Below are 20,559 nucleotides of genomic sequence, written 5' to 3' on the forward strand. Positions count from 1 at the left end.
AACTGCTTGCAATATATTTTTTTTCAAAAGGGATGCCTGTGTTTGATTCTGCCAGAATCCATAGTTTTCATCAAGGCAGTCCCCCACGGAAACTAAAGTGCATAGAAAAGCAAATAGATTTAGCTGAAAATATAGAATTAATTACGGTATTTGGTGGATTGATGTCTGATCCACAGACTCAAAATCAATCTGGGGAAGCTCGTAATTGTCCAACCTTTTTCAATCACATTATGAACTCAGGGACGACGCCAATGACCACGACTACTACCCATAAAAATAGCAATGAAATCAAGCAGTTTTACATATTTTTAAACTCTGTAGTTCTTCAGGTTTGAATAACATTTCCTGATTTTATTTTTTTGCATTATAAATTCTAATAATTAAGTATATAATTTTTAGTATTTAGAAATTCTGGGATTCAACAAGACTATTTCCACCTTTGCCCAAGAGTCTCATGATGAAGGATTTCCAGTACAACCTCGTCCAACACCAAAGATCGAAAAGGTGTGCTCAGAATTAACGCATAAGGATGTTGAGCAGTTCCTGCAATATTTTGATGATGAAGATACCACACCATTGAATGAGGTACATGTAAATAACGTTGACATATTTTAGCAAATATTTGTTTATTTATAAATAAATATCGTAATACGACGTATGTATGTCCTTGTTCATGTAGAAATGGAAATATGTTCGAGGTAAATGTCCAGTGGAAAATCGACGCGAAGAACTTAGATTAAATGTACACCTTCAGATCTATGTCTACATCACGATCCCGTTCAGGCGAGATTTTTCTGATGATGCGAAACAAACAAACATGCAAAGTTTAATTGAAGAGTTTAAAGCAAAAGATCATGACGATGTGGACGACCCAGAAATTCTAAGTCTACCTTTTGTAATGAACCCAGTAATGCATTCAGTTTTCTCCAAATATTTCACGGTATAACCGATCGCTTTATTATCCTGCATCTCAAATATCAAGATACTTATTTGTCGTACACCGTAGGAACATTGGATCCAAGCCTTGCGTAGTAATCTCAAAATGTTTTGCCAATCTCTGTGCAAACGGCTTCCAGATCCATTCGAGACAGATATCGCCAAATTATATCGCCTTTGGGTCAGCACAAATAACATGATGCGTCAATTTGGTAATATTTCAAGCTCTTGGAATCTCCTCGGACCATGTGACACTTTAAACTTGGTGCCCCCTCCCAAATTGTCGATGATTTGTCAACTTCCGGACGATTCCTTGTTCAAAACCTTTTTTGAGAAGATGAAACAATGTGACCGTTCCATGAAAAATGAGTACATGCAGAAAATCCGTGAGCGACAAAAATTGTTACGAAGCTCTTGACTTAAATTTCCCTCTTCTTTATCCAAGCTATTTACAAATATATCTAGAACTGTGTGACGCCCTAGTGACTTGCTTGAGGGAACTTTACACAAAGCCCGATGACCAGAAAATCCCATGGGACAAAATAATTGATCAATGTTCACAAGCGAGTCTTATTAGCCGTGATTTCAAATCGTCGTCAGAATATAGTCTTCGTGGACAAACTGAAAGCATGATGGCAAATGGAATTAGTGACGACTCAGAATTTCAGAGTGAAATTAATTTTCTCGTGCCAGAGAGAAAATTACAAAAAACGGCTTCATGTCAGCACCAGCAATTGTCCACACGGCAAAGACAATTCTCCTCTTCGTCGCTTGATTACGAGGAGGGGACAAATCATCAAATGCGGGAAAATCAACAGCCTCCTTTAGCTGAAGAGACGCCATGTACTACTACCAGTCGAAGCAACAAGAATAACAATGAGGAACCCACATTGCGAATAATTCGACAAATGCTTTCTGCCAGAGGAGGAAATCCTGTTTATGACGATGCATATGAAGATGCAGGCATAGGGGACTTTAACAGGGTACAATTTCTACCACCTCCTCCAAGCAAATTTGAGAATATTTCAAATCATAGCCCTCGAAGTCTTTTGAATATGATGCAATGTAACGCAATGCTGCGTGACATAGTCAACGAAAGTGCAAATATAAATGAGGAATGAATAATTGGGGGATACAACAAATACATAAAATATACCAAGAGTACAAATGTATAATTGTATTTCTTCTTTCTTACTACTCAAACAAGACTTAATAATAATTTGATAAAAGTAATATAATAATGGCAGAAAAAACAGTATTTTGACATTATCGACTATCGACGAAGAACAAAACTAAACGAATGCTGAATCATCAATAAAATGTACACAAATATCCATCAGCCAAATAAAAAAGCTCATTTCACTGTCACTTAATTTAACAATTAGGCAATCTCATGCATTTGGTACTAAACGTTCACTCAATAATATGTACGACACATTCTATGCGAAAATGTTAATTGCGATATTAATGAATTCAATTTAAACGTCACACTACGTTAATCTAGCTAGAGCTTGGTATACTTTGTTAAATTAGTGAAAGGAAGCAACTCTGTAAATGTTAACAAGGTCGAAGCAGTATAGAAAATTACGGTCAGCTTGTGATACACAAAATCGCATGCACGTATACGAATCTCATAGCTTGAAGCCTGATTGCTTGTGACATTTTTATTTGTTCGAGATGGTCCACATATTAAAAATATTTCAAGAAAAAAGTGACCCCTCACATAACATCTATAAAAAATTCATTAGGTTTGGTAGATGTGGACGCGCTGTGGAAATTCGGGTTATTATGATTATTAGCATCTCCATTAGCATGATTCACATATCCAACATTGGGATGAATATTCATATGAGAATGTGGTTGATGAACTTGTTGGACACCTTGTAGGACACTTGAACCGGATTTTTTCGATCTGTTAGACCCGGAATCTGAATCGATTGACCGGATTTCTGGAGGAGCGCAAAATCCAAGTGGCATTCCGTGACTGTGGTGATTGTCCCGAACCAAATGCTGTCGTTCACGTCTTGATCCGCCAGTGTCATTACTACTTCCGCCTGTAAAAATGATAAGAATAATGTTACACAGTCTTCTTAGTTGTTTTTAATGATATTCTGTTTGCGAATCATGCATAGGGTCCCCATCATATTTCACATATTTATACTACGAGACTCATTTTTCGCATACGATATATCGAGTACACGAAAACACCTTAAACATGGTGGTAGTTCAAGTGGTGCAAAGTACTCGGCCTGTTTAAAGTGTAATAGTAGGGAAAAACGTTGACTTACCAGAGCCGCTATTACCACATGGCTCCTGAGGATAGCTGTACGCGTTGCTTTCATATCCCCCTGTCATGGAATATGGCATTGGGGCATACATTGGAGCAAGAGGAGGCTGTTGATGTACCGCACTAGAAGAATAAGGATTGCTCCAGTGAGGTGACGATGACGAAGGAGGCGGTAGCGGCCCCAAGACATCCGATGATGAGAGAGATTTGTTATCCCCGTCTCGTATTTGCATGCCTTGCATCATTGAGTTGACTAGTTCTCCACCAAAGACGTAATAACATTGTTCGGAAAACGTAAGTTTATTAACGGTATGTCTAATAAATCCCGACTTCAACATCGTTGAAGCATATTTTCTGGCATCTTTCCTTTCGTTGAATCCTTCAACATGTGTCAGCAACCACTCCACGACATCCGACCCTACACGTTCATTCACAAGAGAATAACATATAATGTGGTAATATGCAATATTTATAAACCTTATTCTTGTCCAGTCTACGTACACATTATTATTTTTAACTCTCTAAATTTGTAAATATTTACTTACCAATGAAGGAATTTGGGATGGGAATTTTTAACCATAGTCTGTAAATATTCAACATTTAATTCTTGAAAATTAAAATAAACGACTGATAAATTTGTAAATCAAGTTTTAACCTGTCTTTCACTTCGAGTCCAGACTCGGGCTTTTGCATTTCTCGGACTATTAAACTCATTGGCGTGGCTGTAATTAAAATTTAATTTAATTAAAATAAAATTTGCTAACAATAAGATGTAATATTTTAGTAGAGATGCCTGAGAATTTCATCTCCTAAATATTTACATATCGTTATTTGTGATTTACTACGTAGCATCATTGTAGTTTTAATGGCATGACATGATAATGATATCCGAATGTTGGACATTGACAATGAAGAGGGGTCCTTCGAATCAAGAAAAGTGGACAGTAAAAGGACTCAAGATATTTCTTTCGCTAATCGCACCCGCAGGTGGATAGGACGATTAAGACCAATAGTGGATAACAATTGATTATAACTATTAAATTAAAACCACATAATTAAAACCAGAACTTACTTGCAGTAAGTCGGATAGGCATTTCTTCAACGGTTCCTGAATAAAGAACATAATAAATGTAAATAAATTTTGTCGTGTTGTTCACTCATCGTGAGAAGAATCATCCCACAAATACATGATTTGCTTGTTGTATGTTATGTACTTTCTGTTTCTGGTATACTGGATGCAATAGAAGAGCTTGTAGATGTAAGAGTCGTCACAGAAGGAGGTCTAGCTGGATATTCTCCGATAGCTGCCGTCGTATGAGCGATCCAAGCCCCTGGGTCAATGGGTCTGACAGGTTCCGTTCTTGGGATAGTGAAGTAACCCTTTGGATTTGGATCCCAGCACTTGGCCACACTTAATAATTAGCAATTTTCAACACAATGATTAGTTGGACACCTAACTAAATATTTTTTTTTCATTACTGTTCGTAAAGACCCAGAAATTGTATTTTAAGATTTTTTAGAAACCGCTGAATGTGGCATAATTTTTTGAGGGCAGGTATTTTTGACGTTATGGGTTTTTCTAGATTGATTGGTGGCGAAAGGTCGTTTACATTTGGAACAGTCGAAGTTGGTAACACTGTGTGTGTGCTAACTAACTACCCCGCTCAGACTCCAACTCTCAACTAAACAACAGCTACCTCCAGATACACGAGTATGACGGTCTGAGACATGACGAAACATGTTCGAATTCCGACTGTGAATACTGTCAGACAATTGTGGTATTTTTTCCATACTTACACGAGTTTTACGGGACCCGGCTTTTTAACAACATCTCGCAGAACTTCCACCTAGAAAAGATCATACAACACATAAATCATAAACCCTCAAAGGCATTGGAAAACAACAAATAATTAAGAAATATACACACCGCTTCGTCATTGGTCATATTTTCGAAATTTATATCGTTGACTTGTAGTATCATGTCGCCAGGCTCGATCCTACCGTCTTTTGCCACTGCACCCCCTTTCATAATAGACGCAACATAGATACCCCCATCACCTCCTTTATTACTTTCTCCCACTATTATACGTGGAAATTAAATAAATCCAAGATTGAGTATATTTGAGTATACTAGAGGTCATGACACAAAATTAATTATACCGATAGAAATTCCAAGAAAATTGTGCGTTCCATTTTCACCCGGGGTCGTCATGTTCAAAGTAACGGTAATTATGTTGAGACTCATTGTGGAATCTGTGATTGATAAGCAGTAACTCGTGAAATTTGAAATATGGTTAACCCATTCGGTGAAAGTCAAAGTAACCTGTGATTGATGAAAAACTAGAGGTTCTCGACATTGTTGGTTGCCTGTGTTTTCTTCTTCTTTGGCGTCTCTGTTGCTGTTGTCGCGCGATAACTTTTGAGACGCTAGTATGTTCTAAGTAAATATCAAGTAGTAAGATCAGCTCTGAGGTCATGTTTAATTTATTTGTTATATCAAAAATTCAGTTATGAAATACGAGCAAGCATAAATACCTGTCGTAGCAGTGATTCTACTGGAAGCGTCATCATCATCAGACTGGAAGAATGTGGTCGTTTCTAGATCTGAACTCATCAGTGAAGATTCGTAGTGTCCCTTGCCGTGCATACCGTCAAATCGACTATACTTGTCATATTTATCTGTCAGTTTGAAATTTTGATCTTTCTTATTGCGATGAGGGTTATAATTGAAACCTGCAAGAACTTTTTTAAATTGTGCCTCTTTATTAAAAATGTTTATATTGGCCTCATATTACGTGAGCTCATAATTGATTCGGTTTCCGTGCAAGTGGTCGTGTCATCAGCAAATTGCTGCTTAGCTGCACGTAGTCCTTTGGGTCTGTTGTAAAAGAAAATATAAATATTCCACAAAACGGCCACAATTTTTAAAGCAATTAATTATAGTAATTAAAGCAATCAAGACTCACATCGTTCGTGTAGGCTTTTCAGCCCCCATCCTCCCATCAGATTGTGCCACACTGCTGTCGGCGCAATGTGAATTCGAATCAGAAACATTACTCCCCTCGGTAGAGACCAACTAATTAAAAGAATTATCAACAGAAATCAAGCAAGGGCCAAACATGGACAATTCCTAATCAAACAAATTTTCAACGTACCCATGAAATTACTTTTCCGTTGAAACATGGCAAATTGACATCATCATCAACTATTTCCTCCTTCACCACCCTGCACAAATTATTATTGAATTAGTTGTGCATCCTTTTTTAGTATTATTGGTCATTTACAGAGAATGTGAAGACGACTTGTCTCTACAACACGTACCCAAAGTCATCGTCGAAAGATTTAAAGAAAAACTTGTAACTCGGTCTACTGAATACATTCTTGAAGTCGGACAATGTGACTCTGTCGGGGGGCAGAGGTATTTTGACCTGAAAAGATTTTATTAAGGAAAAATTGTATAGGACTTATTTATATAAAATTAATATAGTAAACAAATAAATACACAATTTTACCAAGTAAGGTGTCTCTTCCTCATCAATGTGGTAGATAATTTTAGTTTCCTGTTGAGCTTCCTCCATGTTACTCAAGCTTTCCTCTCCAAAAACGTCCTCGACCTCACTAATTAGTGATTTTAATGGCAATGCAACTTAACCCTTATTTACACTTCTCAACATTTACGAACCAACACGCCTGGAGAAATCATCGCTCACTAAACTACTGTTTAATTTTTCGAGATTCTTGTTTACCTTTGTGGAGTGGATTTTGAGCTATTCTATTATTATTATTATTACTCGCAATTACTAATAAAATAACAATGGTCCTCTTTTTGACGATTACATGCAGTTCTCCTAATAAACTAGCTCTTTCTTCACACTTCTTCACGTCACAACATGTACGATTATCTTTCTCTCGCCTCAAGGTGAGTCTAAAATAAATTGGTTGAAACGAAGCAGGGAAAAAAGTTTGTTATTATTGCAGATTTATTTATGAAACCTCACTTCTGCTGCCGTTCTCGAAGTTTTCGATAAAAAAAATAGTCTTCCTTACATACTTTAAGTTCTGGGACGACGACAAGTCTATAGATACGATATCATAGAAGAGTATCTTGCAAAACAGCACAGCTTTCTTTTCTTGTTCTTGTTGCACTACAGCTACTGCTGCTATTTATTACACCACCACCAATATAAATAAACTAAAAACTACCCCATTCGTCTTTCTTTCACACAGTCATAAAAAAGCCCAGAGAGAGGAAGAATGAGGTACAGTTTCGAGATCAGTGCAGGCAGAGGCTTCTCTTGGCGAACTGGCAAAGATGTCGTCTGTGGGGTCCAAATTGCAGGGGGCGTGCTCCGCTAAGAAATCTTTGTTCACATACTTGCTCATTCTAAGGACTTGAGATTGGAGCATTTTCGAACATAAAGAAATGTACAATCGCGTGTTAGAATAATTTTAATTTATTTTTCATTACTAATTTTGTAATTGCGTATTGCAAGTTTATTCAGAACACGGTTTTAGTCCTACATATGTCCTGTTATAATGCGCGCCATAGTGCTCTGAAAAGTGTGCAATGTTTCGAATTATTTTGAGGTCTCCATTTTCTGTCGTCATAAGATGCACACGTTTGACTTTTAAATGTGCCATAATGTCAAATGAATCAAGCGAGATGTCTCGCTGAGGGTATGTGTTTACGTACAAAGTGTTAAGCTTGTTAGCTTATTTATTTCACTTTGGCACAATCTCCGCTTTCCGGCTTCAACGCTTTTAAATTGACGTCAGTTTGTGACAGAAAGTCATGTTGTTTCATTCCATTGGGCGAGTTAATAAGGTTCAGAGTGATAAATCCGGTTCGGGTTGATGAGGAGATATACCGGATGTTGGCTCAAAAGTTGGCTTTTGATTTCTTTTTTCAATTAAAGCTGAAATCATAGACTACCCATGTTGTACTTGGTTTCTTAATTAGCTTCACACTATGTCAGAGAACGCATCAGGACGATGACAATTAAATGTCCGTATCTGTTCGTATGTGGCGAATCTCGATGGATGACAAATTTTCACTCTTCCGTAACCATATCCCGAACATGTGGTAAGGAAATCCATTCAACTTTAGCAAAGTCATGTTGAAAGAGAAGTCGGATAATCAATGAACATTTTAAGGAGGAAACCATTTCGTCTCGAGGGTCTGAGGAAATATATTCACGGTTCTATGTAAATGGGACATGTTTGGTTGTTGAGATTGTCGACTTCTTCGAGCCATATATCTTCAGAGAGGAGTGACATGTTTTTACTTCCGAAACCCCCGTTTTTTAAGATGTTTCCCCTTTTGGATTTTATCGCTTAGTTTACAAACAAATTTTACTTTAGAACGAATACAATTTTCATGACTTTAACTTTATGGCCAAGTTTGTAAATGGTTTAAAAAGTGCAGGGAGAAGGTGAATGCAAAGATTTACATATATTTTATGTGTAGCTTTAATGCTGATCATTTAAATTACTCAAAATGATACGTAAATATCCATATTATGCGTGATCACTAAATAAATTGACATATTTTCATTCTTTAAACTGGAAAAAAGAAATCGGTTCGTTACTTTGAAATCACTCAGCAGATTCGTGATTTTAACTACTGATTTACAATATATAGACAACGTACGAATATATTATTCAAAAAACTGGAGCAGCAGCTGAACTGAAACTCTGAGGTCGTAACTCTTGACATTGAGCCATTTGGCTGCTAATGAATATAATTGCAGATGTTTGAGTGCGGGTGGATTTTATCGCCCTATGATGAAACTCTGAAAATAGCAAAACTTTTTGGCAAGACTTTCTTCCTCCCATATCGCCAGTGACGATTCATGGGAAAATCTTCGCTTGAAAAGCAACGCGGATGCAATTCATATGTACATCACCCACAACTTTAAGCATACCTGCTACTGTATGTATGCATGCATATACGCTTAATACCACGACATAAAAAACAGCCAATAAATGACATGCCTCTCTGATCACACTATTCATTAGAAAAAAATCAAGAAAAGAAAACACAAGAAAGTTGCTTTTAGAATCTCTCAAATCCAGAATGTTATGCATGTGTCGAATATACAAACGTTTTATAACTGGTATACATATATTCTAACGATCCGGAAACCTGATGCATGCAAAAGTTGTGCTTTCTTGTTTCTTGGTGCGAATTGAAGGCGGATATATGGATAAGCAGAAAAGTTTAAACTACTTTAGTCAGTTGAGTTGCATATCTTACATAATTTGAATCCTCGACTGTCATCCCTATTAAACTAACGCAAACCCACCGTGCTGGGTAGATGTAAAAAAGCGATGACGAAATGGTTTGAAATACTCTGAAACTTTTCTTCCAAACTTCTTAGTTGCAATTTGGAAGTTGTTGAAGTTGGTTTGAGGCGTTTACCTTATCCACTAATTCCATGCAATAAAAATTTAAATTCTTACAATTTTTGACATTTGTGCAAATTTAATTTAATCATAATCCAAAATGCCGGTACTTTTCTAACTTCGTTATTTGTCTTTGTGTAGAAGGGGTGTATTTTTGACATTAATATTTTTTGCAGCCACGTAATAAGGAACTAGAAGACGAAGTTTTGGCCTGGATTCAGGAAGTTATGGGGTGAGTAAATAACTCCATCCGCGTCTCATACATGGGACCTTTCTGCACTGATGTGGTGAAAGCCCCGGAGTGCTCAGCATGGAGGCGGTCCCAACCACACCCCACCTGAGACTTTTATTTGTTACAGGGAACCTTTGCCGAAAGGAGCCTTCGAAGATATTCTGAAGGTATTGCAAATATTAGAATTAATTTTTAACTGAACATATTGAAATTGAAACATTGTAATATCTTTGGATTGAAGGATGGTGTCATCCTGTGCAAACTTATCAACAAAATGGTTCCTGGGAGTGTGAAAAAGATACAAGAAAAGGGTACTGCCTTTCAACTAATGGAGAACATTCAAAGGTAAACCCAAAATGCAATAATTCCTGTATTGTTTCTTTTGGGTTCAATTATTTATTATTCGACAAACGAAGTAAAATTCTTTATTCGAATATCAACTTGAAGTTATATTAATTAGATTTCAAGCTGCGATCAAAAAGTATGGTGTTCCAGAAGAAGAAATATTCCAGGTAAGTTCACATACAAAAGACTGCACTAATAAAAAGTTTGCTTATAACGAAAAGTCTCATGCAAAATTCAAGAACTAATTATACTCATCCTCAGTAACAATAAATTCAGGTTCATCAGCATATATGCAAAAGTATCGTTTTTTATTATTCCAGACTCCCGACTTGTTTGAAAAAAGAAACGTTCAGCAAGTTGTCCTCTGCTTGTTCTCATTGGGCAGGATAACGCAGAAACATCCCGAGTACACGGGGCCCCGACTAGGTATTAATTTCTGCCCCATTTTTTCCATAGTCTGTGAATTGTATATTTTGACCGTTTTGTACGTTGCTGACCAGGTCCGAAGATGAGCGAAAAGAACGAACGGGAGTTCACAGAGGAACAATTAAGGGCCGATCAAGGTCATTTAGGTCTGCAGATGGGTTACAACAAAGGCGCATCGCAATCTGGCCATGGTGGAATGGGAAATACAAGGCACATGTAATTTTAACCGACTTCTTGGTTTTGGCAACAGGATAAATAAATAAATAAATAAATATTTTTAAGCTTATCTGACAAAGATAAATTGCATGTTTGTGTGGTACAAGAGGAGAACATGATTTCCTACCACCTTAAAACCAGAACACTTCCGTAACAACAATTGAATACAGTTACATATACGGCAAGTATATAAGCCAGTTTTCACGACGAAAAATAACACACTAAACTAACAAAGACAGAACATAAACTCCTATATGGTTTTCGACAAAGTAATTACTGATTTTCTTTTGTTCATGTGTGAATGGTTTCAAAAATCTATGTCACTCGGTCAAATAAAGACGTCCAGCCAGACATCCCACATCTACTCTTTCCACGTATGTACATATGTGTATGCATATGGAACACATTTTCTCATTTATCATACCCAAGCCACAGATTCTTTACACACACCACAAGACACCATCCGGTTTATTTCCTGCCCTTGACTCCAATTTTATGCTCTTTTTTTACGTGCTTATTCTCTGACTTTGGAAACCTGGAATTCAGTATTTAACATGAATTGCATTCATCTGGTATATATATATGAACGAAATATTGTTTATACATGCATGGACTTTGTTCATCAAACTATTTCTTTAATCACCATCATTTTAATATTTTAACATATAAACCAAATATTAAACATCCTGGCGTAATTATATATTTATAGCTAATCGTCATTTTCTAATTTCTAATATCAATTACTGTCACATTCATCAAAAACTGTTTCTAAAAGATTCACCGACAAGCTCACTAGCGCATTTTATTTTAGATAAGTCAACTTTGGTTTAGAGAGTCGTTCATTTTTTGGACTTTGGCCATGACTTTGGGCTAAATATAGTTTCGTTTATACATCTGCCACCCATAAACCAACGTGCGGCATAATTTATTAGCCTATACGTTGCATGTATTATGTTTCGTATTTGACAACACTATTGGTATTAAACATCACAGGTAAAATTGATTATAAAAGTGAATAAAGTTGCTGGTAAAAGGATTAGTCTAATATTAATGACAGTTTATCGCTGACTAGATGATGACACAGCATTGTTAGTGAAGTCGTACACGTACTAATAAATGACAAATATTATATTTATATTAAACATACATTGGTATTAAAGATACATAACATGTGTAAGAACATTGGACACACTGTAAAAAAAGTAATTTGCCACAATTTAAAATACTTGACCTTGTAAAATTTATCAAATTATATACAATACTATAAATCTCATGGAGAGAATTTCCATTGCACTACTTACAAATGTGATTACGTTGCATTATCATGATCATGTATTTTCTGGAGGGAATGCTTTTAGGATTATTAACTGCAGTCGTATATCACGAATAGTGTAAAAGTTTAAAAAGAAAGTAGTAGATCCTCGCGACAAGTAATTACTGCTAAAATAGAGACCTGTTTGACACCATAGCTAGCTTTCTGTTGCTGGCTGGAAGGAATGCTAAGATTTAACTTCGCTATTACTGACTAGAGTGTTTGACACTGGTTCTGTTGCAATTGACTCTTGTTCTTTGGGTGGAGTAGATTCATTTCCTTCTAGTTCTTTGACTTCAGGAAGGGAGGTTGTAGTACTAGGCGCTTCACTGACATTTTTTCCAGGATCATGGAAATGCGGTGCGATTCCGTAAGGCCTCAAATGATAAATTAAATAGTCTGAAAAAATACGATAAAATAAAGAATAACATTTAAATGGAGTATTAACAATTGGAGAGCAAGCTATTTATCCTTTTGCGAGTCACGCAGTCCATCCACCATCTGAGACAAATTACTGTAAGCTATAGTTCGTTCAGCACTTAACCAAGGCAATGTGAAATTCAGCAACTTATATGGACATTGCAAGTTCGCGAAAATGCTAGGTTTCTCTGTCAAAAACTGCGTTACTAATCTAAATTCGAGTAAATTCCTCGCACCAAATTCCCCCACTCCTACGCTAAGATATTGACCTACGTTCCAAAACGAACAATGCAAATCTTTCATGAGTATAACTTCAATTTTGGTAGGAAGTAGGAACAGTTTAATTTTGTTGGAAGCAAAAGATAAACAGACTCTTATTTCTCTTAATACGCGATTTGAGCTTGTGGTGAAATTTAACAAAAATATAAATCATATTTTCCAAATCTTGCAATTTTTGAGAATTTTGGCGCAAGTATAAAAATGCGTAGAATTATTTTCTTGCTTTATTTTACAAATTCAGCATCGAGTTTTTTATTTATGTATTTTTCATAAGCTGAAAATATAGCGGTTTATACCGACGTCGGTATAAAACCGACTGTCAGAATTGTTCAAAGAGTTTAGTTTACAAAGGTCTATTAAACTGACAATTTGTGACAAAAAAATTTAGGCTGCAATTTAGGTGGCTTGTGCTCCAATTGTTAGTAATAATGTAATAGAGATAGAGGGTATTTGAATAAAATATTGTTTGGTTCTAATCTCACCTAATACATACATCTGGTTTGGATTGACATAATGGAATGATATGGCAGTGTCGCTGCAGCATCCCAGGCCCTGTAATATTATTATAATTCAAATTTTAAACAATACCAATCCGTTTAAAAGCTTGGTGACCAAATAGAAAAGCACGCATTACCTGTTGTTGTGGATAGTAGATATACTTCCAGTACCAAAAGGATTCGTCAACATGACCAGGAATAACATGATGCTCTGGAACAAAGGGTAGGAAACGATAGCGACCTAACGGATCCCGGGAATCTCCAGCTTCTACCCCCACGTTCTCCATACATTTTCCTGAATTAGGTTGCATGATTATTTTATATGCACATTTGTCCATTTAAATATTTTGATACTAATTTAGTTTTCGTACCCATTTCAACATCTTCGGCTCCTCCATGATCCTTCCTGCACTTATTATTGTCTGGAATAGCATCTTCAACGAATCGCCTTAGAGCTTCCTTACTGAGAACATACCCTAAAAAATAAGTTGAAATTATTATAATGTTTATCTTCTTTTGTATTTCAACCCATATCCAATATGTGTATACCTGCACCACCACTCATATAACCCTGTTTGACATAAGGTTTGAACTTGCACCCAAAGTAAATAGGGTATTCTGGATCAATATCTTTCAGCATAAAGCGAAGGTTTTCAACAATGACGTACGTGTCATCATCGGCCTTCATGAACCAATCTGCTTCATCGAAATGATGTTCGTATACATATTTGAAAGCTTCCTTTGTTTTCGCCCACAAGAAATCTCGTCCCTCTTCAACATTGGGAAGTGCGATACTCGGAAGTTTAGGATCTATGCAAAGCAAATTAAAATGCATTAATTTAAACAAGCACTGCAAATTATATAGCGAGACATCATTTATCACCACACCCAAATCAATCAATAAATCCAACACAAATGCAACAAAAGTGTTATTTTACACCTTGCTGATCACACTTTACAACTTTTAGGAAAATTGGCGAAATTTTTATTTTTATTATTACCTGCTGTAGAACTCATAAAGACAAGCTTGTTGCATCTTTTTCCCCAGGTTCGCTGCACATGGATAGCCTTCTTCTCGTGATTATCTGGATTTGTCATAATCCAACAAAGAACTCTTACTGCAATTGAGAAATCAAATTAGTTACATTGAAATTTATTTTCCTAGATAAAATACGTACATTTTAAACATAATTATAAATGTACCTTCTTTGGATAAGCGTTGTGCTTCAATATCTGCTCCCTTGTGCATTGCTTCGTCTGAAGAATGCTGAGAAACTTCGTCACGAGGGCCAGCTACATCATCCAGCGACCCATGGGAATGAGGATCAGTTTCATCATGATTGTGACCATGACCATGGTCATCAAGTACTCCCGCCGCTAGACTTGTCAATCTGAAAAGTCAAATTATGTATTAGATATATGGATAAAAGTTGAATTAGGTGTGCACACTAATAGATAAAAAAAGGCAAAAAAGTAAAGAAACCTGGACGGGATTAAGTTGTTGGTGTAAGAAGAGTCTGCACTAAGATTGAGCAGGACATAGGCGAATCCAAACCCAAACAGAATTCCGGTTGACAGAGTTATAATAAAACTTCTCCCAAGTCGTCCAGCCAGCATGGTTAATGAAACTACTACTATCGGCACGGCCTTTCGTGACCCTCCACCATCAAATTTACAAAGTTGTAGAGTTAGAAGAAGAATTATGTCCAAATATTACTTGCTCCCGAACAGCAAAGTCAAGTCAGGCTACAAAAAAGCGTTAATTTGGTAAACTTTATTGCTCACAAAAGAAACTTGAGATTAGTGCATCATTCTGATACACAGCGTAGTATTATCCGTATAAAATATGGTGTATGTACGTATGTACATACACACGTATGAACATTTACAGTACACGTCACGAAAAATATGGTGGAAAAATGTCAGATAACTTAAGTAGGTGAGACAACACACCACCGGCCAATAATAATAATACTATTAACACAGTATTAATGAAGATAAATTCCTGCGATTACTATACCATTGTCTAAATAAATATAGTGACATATTTAATACCTGATGGTTTCAACTGGAAATTACACGTTATGTATTACAAAGATGGCAAAACTTGGAAATTAGGGATATTAAATATTTAAAGTTCGTTCAGCGTATGCACTATTGGAACCAGCCCCACAACACTGAAGTAAATCGGGCAATTAACAACTTTCCAAACCCCCTCAAGGTTACTTCATGCAAGACAATGCATACTCTGACAAAGTCAACCAAATGCGTGGCATTATGGTTGATGGTAACAATGAATAATGTGTAATATTAGGTTCCTTCTGCCAATTAACTGGATCAATTAGTAATACCTTAAAAAACCGTCGGAATAACTGTTATATGATTGAAAACTATTTATGAACCAAGTTCTAACCAAGTCTTTCCTAGCAAATTATGCTTTTATTACTAAACACCGCCACTGCTAATCCTAAGTAGAAATGTTTCCAGTTTGTGAGAACTGATTAGGAATGCAAACAGATGCACCAATTTAACATGATAATGCAAAATTGTAGTCGCGTCACCGGCGTTTGTTGCCACACTTACTTGTATCACTCACTAACTGATCCATTAAATTTAACGCTAGTGGAAGTCGCCCTGTCAAGTGTGACCAATAGTATTTAGATTCACGCAATTTCGAGGATTAAACCACCAGAACGTTAAAGAGCTATACAAAATAGTTCTAACTCGTATGCTGTGTTTTTTAAGTTGTATATCGAATTTCATTATCTACTGCATCCTGTCCTGCCTGCCTGTGCCTTTAATGGTATTACTTATGTATTCACATTTACTCCACTTCCACATGGAACGCCTGTTTCCTCTCCATTGTTTGACGTTTTAGACTATATCTGATTAGGGTGAGAAGTGCAGTTGATGTTAATGCTGTTTACACTATTTATCGACTATGGGCGAAATCATTTCGCCGAAATGGTTTTCGTCATCACTAGTTTTTAAACATTATCGGACTCTACAAAGGTCAACTTTTTTGTGTTCTGATGGCCAACCAACAACATGCACCTAATGCAAAATGACAATGTAAAGTGCAAAATCCCTCAATACAACAACAGAAAATATGTATAAAATAATACATTGACTAACTACAGTACAATCACAGCTCCAAGTCCAGCTCCAGCAATACACTAAATATGTGAGTCAGTATAGGATTTAAATGTCATATTCTGTATAAATAACATTTCATTACTCAATTCAATTTTTCACAAAAGCTGTCAATAAATACAATGGGAAGAATAAAGTCGGAATGAATTGTATTTTGTTGTTTTATGATTGTGCGTGCCAAACTCTAAAACCATAAGAAACAACCGAATTCATAAAATGGTGTCATGCATAATACATTGAATCCGTTTACCAGGCTCGACTATCCAGCCCTGTTCAGAATAATTCAGAGATGCAATGAACATAGAATTGTTATCCACAATTGTTATCTTACATACATACCCCGACACGCAGCCATGCTTAATGAATATAAGTTCTACCTATACCCAATCCTGATATGTAAATAAATATTGACATTTTACTATTTCTTACTGCATTTTAACTGAAAATGAAACGATATATATCATTTGGTCAATTTCAGACCATCGAGAATAGGTTTATATTATGACGTCATGTATTTGTATTGTTCATGCATGTATAATAGTAGCAAAACTGTTCTGGAAACAAAGCCCAAAGCACACCACAGGAATTTTCGTATGAAATCTGTACTTTCAATGGTTACTACCGCCTTTAAACTCTTTTAAAGCTAAAAGCTTAACCGCATTGTTTCCCCAACCACCACATTTTTTAAATGCCGAGTCTTTATTAAAACCACCACCATTACCAAAACAAAAATTAAACTTTTACCTGTCCACCGTATTTGTTTTCACATTTTTATTCGGAAAAAATACTACACGAATCTGGACAAATTCCTCGCAGATATCTGAAAAAACATGCGTATATTATGAAAACTTACAACTTTTCATACATTTAATATATAATTTACACAGCAATTAGTAACCTCAATGTTTACACACACACCTGTAACAATCTATAGTATAGGTCAGGACTGGACTTTTACTTTGACAGTATTATTTTCGTATTCCTTCTTTCACCGAAACAACAAATAGTAACAAAAACAAATTAAAGCATTCCACACATGCACTCACACAAACTGACTGACTATTTTAACGACTTGACACTAATCTCAGCTGACTAGAGGAGTGGGTGGTGCTGGTGAAAATGGAGAAAGTGGGCGGAAGAGAAGGAAGAGAGATCGAGTGAAAGTGGTTTGAACGGAGCGGGAGAGGAGGCACAGACCCGATGCCCAAACTGACTGAGCTGGCTCGCTGAATGACAGACTGTAACCTAAAATCCGTAACGTGTGTTGTGTAATAAGGGGAAGAAGAAAAAGCAATCGCGAGTAAAAAAAAAATCCGTAGCAACTTCTCATCCGTCTGCTATTTGCATGCAACACGAAGAATCGCTTTGTTGGTCTTGCACCCCTTCTTCTTCTGCAACTTGTGCTTCTCTGCCACCATCCAGCGTGCTACCACGAGCACGTAGGATTTAGTCGACCTGGAGAAGTCCATGAGATCGGTTAAGAAAGCTTCTTCTTGAGCTATTTATTGGCGTGCATCTTTGTTTTCGCTACCCTGCGAATTTTTGGCTACGATTAGAATGCAGGAGGACCAGCTATTAAATAATTGCTCTTGGATTAATAGTTTCGTTCTGAAATTATGATAGAAAATGCACATTTTGCATGAACATTGGGAAAGTGTGTCTTATTTAATTGTTAATAGTTCTTAAATAATCAGAGTTTCGATTTGATGTGAATGTTTGTGTGAATCTGTGACTGAGAGGGGTTAAATTGAGGTGTATTGTTCTATAAGAATTATTTCAATGCAAGTCAGTGTCACATTCAATTTTAGCAAATAACATAAAAGTAAAGTTTTAGCATGATTTTGTGTATCTGGGCTGAAGATGGATTATTATATGCGATACGCACGCTATCATTATATAGATCAGAATGATTTCGAAAACGGATCTTATTGTGCAGGTACAAATGACGTTTACTTTTAAAAAAGTTGTTCATTCAACTAAACAACATATTAATAACAAAATCATTGTTTAAATACGCTTGCAAATTGTAATCTTAAAAGTCCCTGGAATAATGTGCAAATTTATTATGCAAGTATGCATGTGAATGTGAGCTCATATTTATCTGGCCTGTGTGGCTTGCAATTTTTCTCTCTCGTAACATTTTTTACATTACATTGTCTACCTGGTATTTTCAGAATATTTAAGTCGCCTTTGGCGTGGCAAGGTTTTTGGCAACAGCAGCATCTTTTTGGGAGGGGATTGGTTTAAGGCGACAGTCGTTTATAATTACGACGACGGTTTGCATGTGGATTAAGTAAATTAACACAGAGCGAGCAGCAGCAATATCTTGGTAGACAGGTAGAACGCGTTGACTTGCATAATAACGTTATGATAATTACTATCTTAGTTATTAGACTGGCATCGTGTGCGACATAAATAGTCTGATGTGATACATATACAGACATTTTTACTCCTAACATTATTCAGGATTCTTAAGCAAGTTTTACTTCAAGAATGAATTAACGACGACAAACTGATTCTAGGGATCCTCGGTCTTCTAAAAAATTATGCTTGCATTAAATAATCAGAATATTTATGTAGCAGCTCGGCTCCAGAATTGTTCAACCAAACGAAATAAACCAACAAATGTAATCGCAAACTAATTGCTTCCAGAACTACGTATTTTGATTTTTATAAATTTAATACTTTGTGGACATACAATGGTCGAATGGTCATGAAAACTTTTGTTTGTCCGTTCAGTATTTTTTCATTTGCATGCGGAATCTCAAGTCAACTATGTACATATGTATGTACATACGTACTTCCAGAGTGGAAGTAATGCAGGATTTAACAACACAAACTCGTTAAACTTATTTAAACGATGTGCAAACTCAGGAGGGGAGCTTGCGAGGTTGATAATAACAGATATTGGTGCCCTTTGGATATGTGGTAGGGACCCATGAGTGTACTAAAACCCTGAAGTAGTTTGACTCCATGGCCACATTTGCGCCCGCCACACCCACTCAAAAATGTCCAAAAAACGCTTTCACCCCAGTTTTCACTCACTCAAATCCACGCCAAAAATCCAATTTTACTCGGATTTTGAAATTTCTTTCACCATTATACTCCCAGATAGTTGCTTTCTTCAATCCAATATCAAACTCAATTTTTTCGAAATGTTTAGTATTTTTAAAATTTAAAATTCTGAATGAGCATTGTTGTAGTCATCAACAAAACAAATTATGTTTGCGAAATAATCATCAATAAAATTGAGTTTGATATTGGATTGAAGAAAGCAACTATCTGGGAGTATAATGGTGAAAGAAATTTCAAAATCCGAGTAAAATTGGATTTTTGACGTGGATTTGAGTGAGTGAAAACTCGAGTGAAAGCGTTTTTTGGGCATTTTTGAGTGGGTGTGGCGGGCGCAAATGTGGCCATGGAGTCAAACTACTTCAGGGTTTTAGTACACTCATGGGTCCCTACCACATATCCAAAGGGCACCAATATCTGTTATTATCAACCTCGCAAGCTCCCCTCCTCAGAGGTGCTGATTTGTGTTGTCAGTAATTATTTTATGAGCATAATACAAAAAAGTACATCAGAAAAGCCGGTATGACGGTGTCAACATGAGAAGTGAGAACATTCATTCACCCCTTCTCGTACAAGGACTTGCTAAATAATTTAGCTTCTATATATGTAAATATATGTTAGTAGACAATGAGTTGGACCGTGTTGCCTATTGTAATAGTTATTCTAATAACAATAAACATGTTGCATAATTAATGTACATTTATCAGTTTTCGTCAATTAGATAACCTTAATCCGCTCTCGTTTATTGGTGTTCATCCAAATGCACCTTGTTGTTTATTACATTCAAGCACATGTGTATATGTACGCTCAAAATTGCTAATATTAAATATTATGTATACTATAATTATGAAGGCACCAGCAAGTGCCATACTCCGTAAGTATTTTCTTGTCCACATGGCGTCACCAACAAGAAAATCCAGCAAGAATGTATGTAACATGAATCTAAAATCCCGAATAAGTGACTATACAGCGTGCTCAG

At 36.3% G+C, this 20,559-nt stretch overlaps 4 protein-coding genes across 5 annotated transcripts; 2 read left to right on the forward strand and 2 right to left on the reverse strand.

Annotated features, from left to right (window-relative positions):
* Positions 1-4: 4 nt before the first annotated feature.
* Positions 5-2,314, forward strand: LOC118434812. The gene is made up of 5 exons (XM_035849108.1): positions 5-329; positions 400-585; positions 680-940; positions 1,007-1,322; positions 1,402-2,314. The coding sequence occupies exons 1-5, from the start codon at positions 33-35 to the stop codon at positions 2,055-2,057; spliced, it is 1,716 nt and encodes a 571-aa protein (XP_035705001.1). The 5' UTR covers positions 5-32; the 3' UTR covers positions 2,058-2,314.
* On the reverse strand, positions 2,090-7,375 carry LOC110846397 (segment polarity protein dishevelled homolog DVL-3). Its single transcript, XM_022093129.2, has 16 exons — positions 6,736-7,375; positions 6,545-6,651; positions 6,379-6,448; positions 6,190-6,299; positions 6,019-6,101; positions 5,759-5,956; positions 5,547-5,660; positions 5,384-5,476; positions 5,151-5,302; positions 5,021-5,070; positions 4,438-4,634; positions 4,296-4,331; positions 3,879-3,945; positions 3,769-3,806; positions 3,225-3,641; positions 2,090-2,990 (listed from the first exon to the last, which is right to left on the reverse strand). The coding sequence occupies exons 1-16, from the start codon at positions 6,799-6,801 to the stop codon at positions 2,656-2,658; spliced, it is 2,133 nt and encodes a 710-aa protein (XP_021948821.1). The 5' UTR covers positions 6,802-7,375; the 3' UTR covers positions 2,090-2,655.
* A 2,201-nt stretch (positions 7,376-9,576) lies between these two features.
* On the forward strand, positions 9,577-11,211 carry LOC110846103 (myophilin). The gene is made up of 7 exons (XM_022092735.2): positions 9,577-9,734; positions 9,805-9,860; positions 9,988-10,027; positions 10,102-10,205; positions 10,321-10,372; positions 10,526-10,631; positions 10,706-11,211. The coding sequence occupies exons 1-7, from the start codon at positions 9,729-9,731 to the stop codon at positions 10,849-10,851; spliced, it is 510 nt and encodes a 169-aa protein (XP_021948427.1). The 5' UTR covers positions 9,577-9,728; the 3' UTR covers positions 10,852-11,211.
* Positions 11,212-11,460: 249 nt separating this feature from the next.
* Positions 11,461-17,730, reverse strand: LOC110847165 (glycoprotein-N-acetylgalactosamine 3-beta-galactosyltransferase 1). Of its 2 annotated transcripts, XM_022094042.2 has the most exons (10): positions 17,427-17,730; positions 17,253-17,328; positions 14,839-15,101; positions 14,559-14,746; positions 14,357-14,473; positions 13,905-14,165; positions 13,727-13,831; positions 13,493-13,650; positions 13,341-13,410; positions 11,461-12,558 (listed from the first exon to the last, which is right to left on the reverse strand). In XM_022094042.2, the coding sequence occupies exons 3-10, from the start codon at positions 14,970-14,972 to the stop codon at positions 12,347-12,349; spliced, it is 1,245 nt and encodes a 414-aa protein (XP_021949734.1). In that variant the 5' UTR covers positions 14,973-15,101; positions 17,253-17,328; positions 17,427-17,730; the 3' UTR covers positions 11,461-12,346. The 2 variants fall into 2 exon arrangements, with proteins under 2 accessions (XP_021949734.1, XP_021949736.1); XM_022094044.2 differs by lacking the exons at positions 17,253-17,328; positions 17,427-17,730 and adding an exon at positions 15,411-15,923.
* Positions 17,731-20,559: the final 2,829 nt, after the last annotated feature.

Source organism: Folsomia candida, unplaced genomic scaffold (genome assembly GCF_002217175.1).
Source record: "Folsomia candida strain VU population unplaced genomic scaffold, ASM221717v1 Fcan01_Sc003, whole genome shotgun sequence".
In the NCBI taxonomy this organism is placed as follows: domain Eukaryota; kingdom Metazoa; phylum Arthropoda; class Collembola; order Entomobryomorpha; family Isotomidae; genus Folsomia; species Folsomia candida.